The 13846-nt window shown below is 46.1% G+C and overlaps 3 protein-coding genes across 3 annotated transcripts; 2 read left to right on the top strand and 1 right to left on the bottom strand.

The window, feature by feature from the left end:
- Nucleotides 1–6: 6 nt before the first annotated feature.
- On the bottom strand, nt 7–1083 carry MYCFIDRAFT_212270 (uncharacterized protein). Its single transcript, XM_007932104.1, has one exon. The coding sequence runs from the start codon at nt 1071–1073 to the stop codon at nt 165–167; it is 909 nt and encodes a 302-aa protein (XP_007930295.1). The 5' UTR covers nt 1074–1083; the 3' UTR covers nt 7–164.
- Nucleotides 1084–1990: 907 nt separating this feature from the next.
- MYCFIDRAFT_123897 (uncharacterized protein) lies at nt 1991–4618 on the top strand (the record flags this gene model as incomplete). Its single annotated transcript, XM_007932103.1, has 2 exons — nt 1991–2705; nt 2763–4618. Coding segments are annotated over 2 exons (2571 nt in total), but the record flags the coding sequence as incomplete, so codon positions are not given.
- Nucleotides 4619–5677: 1059 nt separating this feature from the next.
- MYCFIDRAFT_199331 (uncharacterized protein) lies at nt 5678–6445 on the top strand (the record flags this gene model as incomplete). The annotated part of the gene is made up of 1 exon (XM_007932102.1): nt 5678–6445. The coding sequence occupies one exon, from the start codon at nt 5678–5680 to the stop codon at nt 6443–6445; it is 768 nt and encodes a 255-aa protein (XP_007930293.1).
- Between the last annotated feature and the right edge of the window lie 7401 nt (nt 6446–13846).

Here is a 13846-nt window from a genome sequence, read left to right as displayed (position 1 = left end):
GGATGTGGAACAATTTATGCTGGCATACAGAGGTGGTGGCGTAATAGCCGGGAAGAGTGCGATTAGAATTAGTCGCTGCCACGGGGGCTCGTACTGAAAGTCATGACTGGAGAGGGTATCTCTTGCGGCAATAGCAAAAAAAAAAAATGCAACGCTTCGGCCAATCATTCTTCGGACCCGTACTCGTGCTCATGGCAAGCGGCGACTCTCGGTTCCTTGGCTTTGCGCTTGCGTTTGCGTTTCTTCTGCCCTTCTTCGCCAGCCTCCTCACTCACTTGAGGTGCCACAGTGGCCTGGTCACCTGCCTGTGATTCTTGCTTGGATTTGCGGAGCGCAGGCTTGTGGCCTTCGTGTTGCTTCTTGTCTTTCGCATTGTGCTTCTTCGACTTTTTCACGCTGAGGGGGTTTGGGCCTTTCGGGCCGTTGACCTTGTACTTCTTCGGCTTGGGCGCTTGTTGCGCCTCATTCTCTTTGTCGTGATCCTCATGCTCGTCGTCTCGTTTCCTCTTCTCGCCTGTGCTATTCGGTCTCCTGGCATTCAAGCCTGCCCTGATCTTGGCTTTCTCAGCTTGCTCCCGCACTTCCTGTGTCGCGTCTGCCATGGGCTCGAGGATCATGACGCTCCTCGCAATGTACACCAAGGGCACACCCACTACTTTGCGCATCTTTCTCCTCACTTGGTCATCCTGCACGGCGACAACATATCTGTGCTTGTTGTTGCCCGTTCCTTTCGGATCGACCACGCTCTCGATACACTGCAATGCACTCAGAGGCTCTTCCAGCTCATGATGTCCACATCGGCGGCGCTCTGCATCTTTTGCGACTGATATCCAGGCATCTTTCTCCGGCGATGCAGGCTCGTTGTATAGATGGCGTATGCAGCACTGTGTGATCATGGGCTTGATCTCGCCGTGGAGAGTGTTCTGGAGCATTTGGCCCAGCTGCATCTTGAATCGTGCGGCATCTTTGATGATGTCGGCATCGAGGATGACTTGGTAGGGCTCGCGGAAGTTGAAGTTGAGCTGGTACTGCTGCATCAACTTGCGATACTGTTTGGAGCGTTTGCCTTTCATGCCGGGCGACGGGCGATACTTGTTGTGAGAAGTGGAATCAATCTCTTTCGGGGTGACGGCAAATCCGCCAGATAATTTTGATTTAAGCTCATCCATCAAGCGCGCGTTGGGCGGCGGCGGGTGCGGATGCGGATGCGGATGCGGATGCGGAGGCGGAGACGGGAAGGCTGCAGGAAGGTTTCGCTCGGCATGCAGGTGTATACTGTATACACGCACACGCACACGTGCCACTGCCTGACTTGCGGTGGGCAAGACAAAGCCGGTCGAGTTCCGCGGGTCGTGAACAGAGCGAGCTGCGAATGGAAATCGCCCCGACGCGCAGTCGTTGTTCCTGCAGGCGATGCGACTGCAAGCCCGCCATTCCCTGCAATTCTATTGTCGCGACGGCGAGCAGCATGCCTGAGGCCGAGCATGCCATCTCCGAGCAGCACGCACACGAGAGCCAGAGCCCAGAACATGTCCGCGAACCCGAAAGTCCCAAGTTGAAGCGACTGCGAGTGCATCCGAGGCGCAGGCGCAGCGAACAGTATGGCCAGCCCAAGCCAGAGCCTCCCGAGGCAGACGAATTCGGATTGCCGGTGAGGCCTCCTCGAAGGCGGCACTTCACCTTGGACTCGCTCGACAGTCCCCACGCCATCAGGCAGCAGGCCATGGAGAAGGTCGATGGGCATGTCAAGCGGGAAAAGATCGACGGCGCAGCTGCGCAGAATGCCGCCGAGAGCCAAGACGACGGGCAGGCGGATATCAATGGCACAGGAGACGCATCCAGACCTGCCGTGACCAAGGAGCACGAAAGCCCTACTGCTGGGAAGGAAAGCGAGGACCACGTCTCTCCACCACAGAAGACGAGCACCAGAGCACCTGAATCTCCCACCTTTTCTCGTCATGCCAAAAATGCCTCCGTCAGCACTGTCGGCGAGTTCTCCCACCAGCAGATGGCCCCTGGCATGTCCGTGGAAGAAGCGAAGGCAGCTGAAGAGGATGAGTGGCAAGACATGCCGGCCTTGGCGACACATCGCATCTACGACGACTGGGGCAAAGTGCTGGCGAAAGAGTTTGATGAAGTCGAGGACGAGCAGGTCGCGTACGGTACGCTGGGAGGTGCTGGCAAAGGCTACACGCGCGTTCAGATGGACGAAGATGCTCAGAGTGCCACCAGCATGGACGACAACACGGCGTATCTGTTCAAAGACGCCTACACCCGTAATAACACTCTAGACGAAGACGATGAAGAAGGCAGAGATATCATCTCTCAGATGCAAGCTACGAAGGAATTGTTGGACGATGGGCAGAAGATAGCCTACGTCGGCGTTGTGAGGCTCTCCATTGCCGCCATGCAGCAAGACTTCGACCGGCTTGAGCGAACCAAGAACGCCAAGAAAGCTGTAGATTATGCCGGCGGGGCCCTCAAGATGTGGTCACAGAAGACCATGATCCGCTTATATACTCACATGGAGATTGACGCGAGAGAACAAATCATGGTCGAACAGCTCGCTGAACATGGAGTCTTGCCTGCCGACCTGACGCCCAGGCTCATGGCGAATGCACGCGTGAAAAATCCGAAGGCAGAAACGGAACAAGAGTCTGAGCCCTCTTCTTCACGGCCCTCAATGGCATCGCCGAGACCGTCAAGTACGATCGAGACGCGTGTAACGTCTACGACCATTTCCGCGCCTCCCTCCAAACCAGGAACGCCTGCTTCGCGAGATACAGAGACACCACCGCCAGCCTATGAAGAGCACACGGCTGGCGAGCTCACCATTGAAAATCCGGACGACTACGAAGATGCGAAGAACCTCGACATAGACATCCGATGGACAGTACTTTGTGACTTGTTCCTCCTGCTCATAGCAGATAGCACTTACGATGCCCGATCGAGAACGCTTCTGGAGAAAGTCGGCGCCGCGCTTTCTGTTGGATGGCAGGAGGTCTGCCGTTTCGAGAAGCGCGTGACCGATGCACTCGAGATGCAAGAGCAAGCTGAGAAGGAAAACTGGAATGAGGAGGAGCATCTCGAAGCACGCAAGAAGGCAGCCAAGAGGAAGCGCCTCATGGTCATGGGTCTTTGTACCGTTGGTGGTGGTTTAGTCATCGGCCTCAGTTCTGGACTTCTCGCGCCTGTCATCGGTGCCGGATTGGCAGCTGGCTTCACTGCAGTTGGAGTCACCGGGACCGGAACCTTTCTTGGTGGCGCTGGCGCTGCGGCGCTCATTGGAACCGGTGGCACATTGATTGGAGGCCGCATTGGCCAGACGACAAGTAGCAGAAGAACCGCCGCTGTATCGACCTTCGAGTACAAGCCGCTCTTCAATAATAAACGAGTTAATCTCATCGTCACGGTGGCCGGGTGGATGACAGGTGCCGTCGATGATGTCCGGCTGCCCTTTAGCACGGTCGACCCCATCATGGGCGACATCTACTCTGTGAATTGGGAGCCAGAGATGCTGCAGAGTACAGGTCAGACAATACAAATCCTGGGCACCGAAGCTCTCACGCAAACCATACAACAGATCTTGGGTGCTACAGTCCTCGCGACGCTCATGGCTGGCCTTCAGGCCCCCATCATCTTAGCAAAGATATCATATCTCATTGACAATCCTTGGACAACAGCTTGCTCTCGCGGGGATGCCGCCGGCCTGATCTTGGCAGATTCAATCATCGACAGAAATCTTGGTCTGAGACCAATCACACTCGTTGGCTTCTCACTCGGGTCTCGAGTCATTTTCGCTTGCCTGAGAGAGCTTTCCCGACGTGGTGCGACGGGCCTTGTGCAGAATGTCTACATGTTTGGCTCGCCGGTGGTTGTAAAGAAAGACGAATGGATCAAAGCGAGATCAGTCGTGTCGGGACGCTTCGTCAATGGATATGCCACGAATGACTGGATCCTAGGGTACCTGTTTCGCGCAACGCAAGGTGGTATCTTGCGGGTTTCTGGACTTGCGAGCGTCGACATCGAGGGTATTGAAAACGTCAATGTCACTGACGAGGTGCCTGGTCATATGGCCTATCGTGGTATGATGCCCACTCTATTGGATAAAGTTGGTTGGCGGATGGAAAGTCTGGAGTATAGTGAGATTGAGGATCCGGATCCAGAGAACCATGAAAAGCGCCAGCGCGAGCTGATCAATGAGATCGAGGAAGCCCGCCGACAACTCGAGGAAGAGCCTCAAAAGAAAGGGTTCAAGTCGTGGTTCACGAAGAGGAAGCAACCACAAAAGAAGTCGTGGGAGACCTATGACGAAAGGAGTCAGAAAGTGCTCGAAGGCGATGATAAAGAGTCCGAGCAGCATGCTGCCGAGACGGCCAATGTCATGTTTGACGTTGAGGCTATCCGTGCCGAAGCCCTGAAATTGGCATTGCAGCAACCCGGTGACATCGAAGAGATCAAGAAACATCTTTCCGTGAAAGAGATCCAATCCACGCTGCCCGTGCTCAAGGTGCAGCTGCCGAAGCCTGCCACAGCCGATGGCAGCACGACCGACAGCGCTTCGCGACATGAGTTCAAGCAGAGTCCGTCACACGATGGCATAGTGCGCAGGAACGGCGACGCCAGCGCCAATGGGACTCTGTCGCCCATTAATGATGGCGCATCCAGGAACCAAACGTCTTTCGAATCAGATAGGCACGAACGGTCACATTCCTCCTTGACGGGCGCACGAGGCTCAGAGCATGGTTCGGCGCCTCAGTCCAGATACGGCACTCCAGAGCCACATAGGGCGAGGTTTGGGACGCCCGAGCCCCAGAAACCAGAGCAGAGCTGGGACCAGCGAAGAGTTGTGAGTGAGAGACTCAATCTCCGAAGCATCACAACCACGCCCGCTCCAACCAGCAGTGCGATAGCGAGTCCGAGTCCGCCTGTCTTGAGTCCTGACCACAATCCCTGGTCAGCAGATGCCGATGATCCAGATTTCGGGAAAGAACAAGAGGTGAAAATGACCTTTTAACTCCTGAAGCATTCGCTACACGACGGGCAAGCATAACAGGCGGCTCTTCGACGTGCATATTTCTCCAGCATCGAATTTCATGAGGCAGGTGGGGGTTCCTCGCTTGGATGTGTCGGGAAACCCGCTGACTTGGCACACCTTTGCATCTCCAAGTGGATGCTGTACATCAGAGATCTAAATGAGCGGCTACTCGGCCGGGAGTCGGCCCCAGAATTTAACACACTACATTACTCGGGTTATCTCGGCATGCTACACTATAACTCCCCCTCTCCCCCTTCCCCCCCCCCCCCCCTTCCAGCTGGCATTCACAATGTAAGCACGCAATGTGTAAGATGCCATCTGCAGTGTCACTGTGCACAAGGGACAGGGTATGTATATTTGGCTCAGCATGAAGGATCCCACAACACGAACCAGGCGCAGCCTCGATTTGTGGCAAACCCCAGCTCGCTGCGCCTTCCCCATTACTGTTATCTCAAATATCAGCGCAAGTGCCCACGCGTGTTTTGCAGTCGGCACTATAGAAGACCTATGAGCTTCTTCTGCTATCATTCTTGACTGTTGAGGCTCAAAGGAAGACCACGATCACTAGTCCTGCCTCAGTATACCGTTCGAGGAGCGGCTGACCAAAGTCCAGCTCTACTCTCCAGCCGACCGCTCATAATGGCCATCTCTTGCCGGGCCACATTCACCTTCGTCACAATTTTCCTGCTATTTTCGTCAGTCTCGACATCGCCTTTCGACGGTGTGCAGCCGGAGAAGCAAACAGTCCTGAGTCCAAATAGCGACTGCCTCAACATTACCACTTTCACACCTGACTGGTTCCTGCAAAACACCAAACAATCTTTCCGTCGAGAGTTCATAGACAAAGCCGTCTTCTACACCCGCGGCGCAGGCGAACGAGCGAGGAAGCTAGCCTGCTCAGACCCTTGGAAGTATGTCACAATCTGGGACATCTGGCCATCAGAGCTCTACGACTCTTCCAATCACGTCTCGAACAAGCTAAGATGCATTCACAACTCGAAAAATACTCAAAGGAACTTCTTTGAAAACATGTCTTCGGCCTACGCACAAATGGCGAGGTCGCACGCCTATGTCATGCACACTTTGTCTGACTTTGCAAGCCCGCCCATGGAAGGTATTTGGGGAAGGATCGAGTTGGATGTCTTGACGCAGAGGACCGATGTCAGTGAGTTGTGGAAGCAAAGCGACGACCAGAGCCTGAAGGAGACCATCGAGATCTCGAGAAAGCCGGCAAAGCATGTTCTCGTTAGTGCCATGGAAAGGGTGGGCGAGCTTTGGGGCCAGGCGATGGGCGACGGCCAGAAGCTGAGAGGAAGAAGCTTGGAGGAGGAGGAGGAGGAGGAGGAGACTGCGAGCTGTAGACTCTGGGACGCGAAAGTGATGAAAGAGCTGGATGCCCTCTTCTGATTGGTGTCAGGCTCAGAATCATAGATGTTGGTCGAAGGACTGCAAGTCATTATTGGGGCGTTCTCTTGCACAGGCAAGAGTCCATGATGCGTGCATTCATTCCAATTCCTGTTGACACAGCAGCGAGCATGAACATGGACTTGCGGACAGAGTTTTCCGCTCCCATCGCAACACCACCACGCCAGGGATATGTGGTGAAACCTGGCTAGAGGCAAGTGCTAAGTGGGTAAAATCGGCCTATAAGTAGTGTGACACGGGTTATGCAAGCAGGTGGATAGTGTAGTTAAAAGCGTGTAGCATTCGAAAGGGTCTATAAAGGAGGGAGAGGAAGGCTAGGAAGTTAGGCTAACGCTAAGCGCTAAGCCCTACATAAGGTACTAAGACCCTAGCTTTACTTGGCTAGTTATATGCCTTTTGCAAACCCTCTAATATAGGCTTCCCTTCTAAAGGGCTAAGGCTACGCCCTCGTAGCTATTTTTTACTATCCCCTCGCTAAGTTACTAATCTAATAAGCCGCGCTTCTTACGCGCTAAATTAAACGCTTAACTAGCTAATTACATTACTAGTAATCTTATTATTAAACCTTACTTCTATATCTATTATATAATAGCTACTCTTCTAATAAAGCTTCTACTACTAACCCTATAGTAAGGGTATATTAACGCTATTATAACGTAGTAGCCTTAACTAGTTATAGAATCCTTAACTATACTAAGTTAAGGGAACTAAGGTTATCTTAACTTAGTATATCTAATTAAAATATAGACCCCGTAGTAGTTCTAGTTAGTTTAGTTTAGTTTGCTAAGACGAAATTCTAGTTTAGTCTAGGTTAGTTTACTAAGTAACTATAGGAGTAGTAGGTTCGGACTATAGAATTTATCGGGTTCTAAGAAGTATAGGAATATATACGTAACTTAAAGCAAGCCCTTTATAAGACCTAGTAGTATAACCGGTAGCGTAGCCGGCATTTTTTAGTTATACGAAGATCTATAGACAATTAGCTAAGGGCACTAACTAATTAAGTATTTACATATATATAAGCTATTATAGTATAGTTTAGAAACTATACTCCTTAGGTATAAATTTTATCCTTTCGCTCCCTATTTAATTCCCTAACTACTTAGTAGAATGTCTTTATCTAGATCTAGGTAGAACTTATCGATTTCCCTTAAAGCTCTTCTTAAGAAGTTCTAATACTTTCCTACTAAACTATTTACTAATATTAAGTACTAGATTAGCTCCTTCCCCGGCATCGGTATAGTATATAAAAGATCTATAAAGTAGCTCTATACTACCCTATACTAGTTACTCGCTATACTATATCTGAATTCTAGTTCGTTCCTTAGAACTCTTAGTTATTTAGTAGATATAAAGGGTAGGGTAGGAAGTAACTCCGTATTATATAAGGAGGTAGAGGCTACTATTAAGGAGTGCTTTTACTTATAGAAGATAGTAGAAGATATAGAGGCTACTATAGATCTAGGTACCTCGTTAAATTTCTAGTAGATAGAGTATAAGGATATTTAGAGGGTATATTAGGTAGAGTTACGAAAGCAGGTATATAATATAGTCTAGAAATTAGGGATAACTCCTATAAATATTATTTTTAGGTTCTGAAACCTTCCTCCTTTTTCCCTATTTTCTTTTTATAATAATCTAAACTATTATAAATTAATAAGAATAGCTATCTTCTTTTAGTTCTTTATAAGACCCGGTAGTATAGCTAGTAGCGTAGCCGGCATTTTTACTCCTTAGTACTAATAGAATTTTCGAAGACTTCTATTCCGTACGGCTAATAAAGCATACTATACTATACTATACTATATATATATATATATACTTAGAGAGTATTTAGAGCGGGGTATATAGCGCCGTATAACAGCGGTATATTTCGTATATCGAAACGCTTATAGATAATACTAGGAATATCCTTCCTACTAGAATATCTATCCTACCTACTACTATCTCAAATATAGACATTCTAGCATTTAAGAATCTAATCGAGGGCTTTGAAATCCTTATTTATAATCGTAACGCGCTTCCTATAGATAGCTATAAGGTTAATAGCTAAAATAGTATTAGTATAGTTTAAAAAGAGGTAGAAGAGAAACATATATTCGAAGATACGAACTAGGTAGGCTTCTATAGCCTCCTAAAGGGCTTCTATTACAGAGGCTTAGAAGCGATAGTCTAATATACTACCTTAGTTAATTTTACAAATAAGTAGTTAGAAAGGAGCTTTACGGATTAGGAGTTTACTAATACTCTAATACCTCCGAATCTTACGAAGGGCTACCGTAACGGCTAAAGAAGGATTAGTAAAAAGGAGTAAAAATACCGACTACGCTACCGGCTATAGATAAAATTTACTTCCTAAGCGCTATCGTCGCTTAGTACGATTATTGCTACTAGTAGTAGAAGCGCTAGTCGTTGTCTTACGCGGAGCCTTACCCGCGATACGCTTTCTAGTACTAGAGCTAGCGGTAGTAGTAGTAGCCTTCTTACGTAGATATATTATACTCTTTCTAGTAGGTCCGGTCTTATTACGATCCGTAGTAGTAGTAGGTCCCTTCTTACGAGACGTCGTAACTTAGTTAAGTAGACTCGCTATTATAAAAGTTATCGAATTAATAAAAGAGTACGTTATAAAGGTATAAGAAGGCGCGCGCAAAGCGAGGATATAGTAAAGATAGTAGAAATAGAGCGTAGAGATATAAGTATTAATACGAAGATTATATATAGCGAGAGAGGTAGTATCGCGGTATCGCTAGTTAATAGATTAAGCATCGCGTAAGCCTATATTCTAGTAAAGTTAGAGTAAGCAAAGAAGGTAGGTACGGCTAAAAAGGGTAGGTACGGCTAAAAAAGGCAGGTACGGCAAACTTTAAAATATAGCTAGTATAGTAATATAGCGAGAGCCTCCTTTTACTAAATAGTTAGCGTAATAATAGTATCCTACTATAATATAGATATTCTTTAGTAATTCAATTAGATTCTAAACCGGCTTTCTTATCTAGAAGTCGAAATACTTATCTACTAGGTACTAAAACGGCGACTCGCTTAGACCCTGCAGTAGTTCGGTTTCCGAACTACTAAACATATATAGTTTGGTTTCTTAGCGGCGAACTAGCTCCCTAGTTCCGGTTTAGTTTTTTCGAACTATATAGATTCCTAGTTTAAACTAGAGACTATATTAGTTTTACTATAAGGATACTCTTATTCGACCGCTAGGCTGCTATAATAGTAACTCTGTTATATTTACTACGCTCTTTTGCCGTTACTAGGGCGTAGTTGCCGTTACTAGGGCGTAGTTTTACTATAAGGACACTCTTATTCGACTGCCGGCTACGATTGCCGGCTATAATAGTTACTAGGTTATATTTACTACGCTCTATTACCGTTACTAGGGCGTAGTTGCCGTTACTAGGGCGTAGTTGCCGTTGCTAGGGCGTAGTTACTATTACTAGGGCGTAGTTACTATTACCGGGGCGTAGTTGCTATAGTTGCGAAAGCTTACCTATATAACGTTACGTAGGTAGCAATAATTAGGGCTTCGCGATATTCTTATACCTTTTAACTTCTTCCTCTATATCTATACTGATAATAACTACTATACGCTACGCCCCCGCCCCTTTTCCTTATAATAGTAAGAGAGAAGCGCGCCGCGCGCTAAATAGAAGATAGAACTAAAGATCGCGAGTTTGTTTTACCTAAGTATCTAACTAAAAAGCGTAAGACTAAAGAGGAGTACTCTACGAAGAAGAATTCCGTACGAGACCGCGAGAGAAAGGAGAAGATAGATAAGGATAAAAGAGCTAAGGATAAGAGAAGAAAGGCGCGGAATAAGGTATTCTATCGATAGCTAGCGCCTATAGAAAAAAGTAAAGGTTAGAATAAGAAGATAACCTAAGAGAAGGCTAAGAGGAGGAAAGAATTGCGGCTAGTTTTCGTCGTTCGAGCGTAAAGTTCGAGTAGCCTAAGTTAATCTAGCTAGCGGCTATAGCTAGCAGCTATAGCCGGTAGCTATAGCCGGCATATTTTTCTTTAAAACGTTAACTAATAGCATTTAGACCTATAGCCGCTACCTCTATCGATACGACCGATAGTAATAGAGATATTTAGATAGCCGAGAATAATAATACTAGAGTTTAGGATACCGCGATAGAGCTTAATACTACGAATAAAGGAACTAAAAAAAGCGAGGAGATACCCTACGTCGATCTAGTAATAGGTATAGTCTTAGGGCCTAATACTATAGACAATAAGCGCTAGGAGTAGATCGAGTATAGTTAAAGAGACGAGATACTAGTAAAGGGCTAAGGTATAAGTCCTATTAATCTAGAAAATTATAGTTAAAGCTACTACGAAAAGCTAGTATAAGAAGGGTATATTAGTAGGTAGATAGGGTGGTAGTAGGTACAAGTAGTATTCGATAAGGAACTAGGAGGAGAGGGAGGAAGGCAGGCAAGTTAGCCTATTGCTAAGTGCTAAGCCCTGCCTAAGGTACTAAGACCCTAGCTTCACTCGGCCTAATTATATGCTAATTACGTATAGCCTCTTTAGCCCTAACACACGCTTCCCTTCTAAAGGCCGCGCCCTCGTAGCCTATCTATATTCCAATCTCGACCTCTATTACTACTAACTTAGCAGGTCTAATAAGCCGCTTAGTCCGCGCTAAATTAAACGCACAACTACCTAATTATGTAACTATATTAAACCTCACTTCTAATACAATGTCTAACTCTAACTGCGCTATCCTTATATACAATAAAGTAATATATAACTACGAGAATTAAGGACTATCGACTAATTACAATACGAGCGCGCCTTCCCTGCTATAACAGGTAGGCGTACGAGGTATTGTAGCACTGCCTCCGTTCTAAGTAATATCGTTCCGAGTTCTTTGCGTCTACTCTAAAAGACCTAGAAATGTCCGCTTCTAAGGGTTGTCCGTTCCGAGGGATTGTTCTTATTATTACGAGGACTATTATTTACTATCGTAGTTTCACTAGCCCTAATTAGTTAGGTTTAGCAGCCTTTTAGTATTAACTAATTATATCTTTTCAAAAACTTAGTTCTTCTAGTTTCTATAGGTAAAGGCTATTATAAGTATAGTAGTAGAGGTTCGCCTCGCTTAAAGGGTCGGAAAGATCGAGGAGTAACCTATTGTCCGCAAGATCGACCCTAGCTAGCTTAGCTCTATAGTTTTTGCCCTTAGTTAGTCTATTAGTCGCTTAATCTTTTAGGCGGCTTAAAGTTTTAATTAAAGTTTTAATCAACCCCTTAGTGCCTTAGGCTCGTAGTATAGGTAAGGTTGTATCTATAGGCGTAGTAATAATAGCAAGTAATGTTAACAATAGCGGCGCTAGCCGTCTTAGCGCTAACTTTACCTTGTTTCCGACTTCCTTCTTCGACTAATAATATACTCTACAATACCGTTACTAATATAGCCGCGTTAGCCGCCGGCGCACTACTAGCTCGTAGCGCGACACTATTACCTTTATTACCGTTATTCGCACGCGCGCGCACATCGCCCTTATCGAACGCTTAGGTCTCGAGGCCTCGATAGAATAAAGAATAAGAGGGGGACCTATAGGGCGCATTAGTAAAGAGGTAGAATCCTCGAAAGAGCAGTCGATTAGTTAACAGTTATAGTGCGCTCGTTAGCACTCGTTGCGCGTTCGTTATCGTAGTATAGTCTTGTTGTCCTTTGCTACTAACAATTGCTTGCCTCTAATTAGTCGGCTAATAGTACCCCGGGGGTAGTATTAATCCTAGGCGATATTATAGGCCCTTAGCCTTCTTCTTATTCTTTATACTAGTTTAATACTTATCTAACAACTTAGTTATATCTTTAAAAGAATCTTTAGCTTCCTACGAGTCCTATTCTAGTAAATAGCCCTACTATCTTAATAGGTACTCCTTCTTACCCTTCCTAGTCCGATACTTTAGTATACGCTCTATAGACTATAGCTCTTTACTATCGGCTAAGACTTCTTCTAACTTAGTAGGCGCTTTATCGCCTTCGCGCTAGTAATATAGTTTAAGGAGGGATACGTAGAAGGTATTATAGATAGTATAATAAGGGGGGAGCTATAACTAGTAGGCCTATACGGAAGAGCCCTTAACTTCTCGAATGCGGAATAGGCTAATGTATCTTAGTGCGAGCTTAGGCCTTGTTTTACTATTAGGTAATAGGTGTTTGCGGATGCGGAGGTTCTTCGTACTAAGTATAACTATATCGCCTTGTTTAAAGGTTATCGGTATATAGCGCTTATCGTAGTAGGCCTTTTAATACTCTTAAGCCTTTGTTAGCTTCTTAGCTATCTTAGTATAGATTTCTCGCATCTTCTAGACACGTTCTATCGCCGCTAGTATCTCTAGTACTTAACGCGCTTCCCTTTCCTTACGCTCGGCCTCGAGCGATAGTAGGTCTTGTAGTATAGTAGCGTTCTAGCCTATTATAGCTATGTATAGTAACACCTTAGTCGATAAGTAGATACTGTTATTGTATACGAATTTAGCTAGTTATAGGAGGTTGACCTAGTCGTTAGGGTTCTCGTTAATGTAACTGCGTAGGTACTGCTATAGGGTAGTATTCTGCCTCTCTGTTTAACCGTTAGTCTGTAGATAGAAGGCTATTAATAGCCGATGCTTTAGTCTTAGCTATAAGCAAATCTCGCTCTAATAGTAAGATATTAGTGTCGATCTACGATCGGATACGATCCCCTTAGGGGTTCCCTAATAGGTATAGAAGATATTAGTCTATAGCGCCTCTGCTATATTAATAGTAGTCTAATCCTTACGCGCCGGGATGTATCGAGCGCCTTTAGTAAATCGATCTACTATAACAAGGATAGCATTATATATATCCTTGCTACCCCTACGCTTAGTAGGAGGAAGGCCTATAATAAAGTCTATTATTAGCTTAGCAAATAGCTTCTTTAGAACCGGGAGCGAAGACAACTCGCCGAACGGCAAGTGCTTCGGTACTTTAACTCGCTAGTATACTATATAGGTCTGTATATACTCCTTTATATACCGCTTACTATTTAGCTAATAGTATATACGCGATAGTAGCTCGTACGACCTCTCTATGCTATAGTAACTAGCGAGCTTACTATTATAGTGCCTCTTTAAAAGCTCTTATCTAATCGATTGTTTAGTAGGGACATAGTATCTACCCTTAAACTTTAAGTAACCCTTGTTACGATACGACACTATTGTATATACGATAGCAGGCAGCGGTTACTATCGACCGCTACGGTCGCTATTACTACTAATAGTAGGACTATTATATAGATAGCTTGCCTCGCGGTACCTTAGAGAGGGCATTAACTTTTATACTGTATAACCGTTACGATACCTTCGTACTATAACCGTATGCCTAGCAACTTAGTA

This window comes from Pseudocercospora fijiensis (genome assembly GCF_000340215.1).
Source record: "Pseudocercospora fijiensis CIRAD86 unplaced genomic scaffold MYCFIscaffold_8, whole genome shotgun sequence".
NCBI classification, from domain to species: Eukaryota; Fungi; Ascomycota; class Dothideomycetes; order Mycosphaerellales; family Mycosphaerellaceae; genus Pseudocercospora; species Pseudocercospora fijiensis.
Note: the sequence above shows the minus strand (reverse complement) of the source record. Positions and strands in the feature narration are given on the sequence as shown.

Excerpts from the sequence above, each read along its gene's own strand:
- MYCFIDRAFT_212270 (XM_007932104.1), bottom strand. The coding sequence starts at position 1,073 with ATGAAAGGCAAACGCTCCAAACAGTATCGCAAGTTGATGCAGCAGTAC.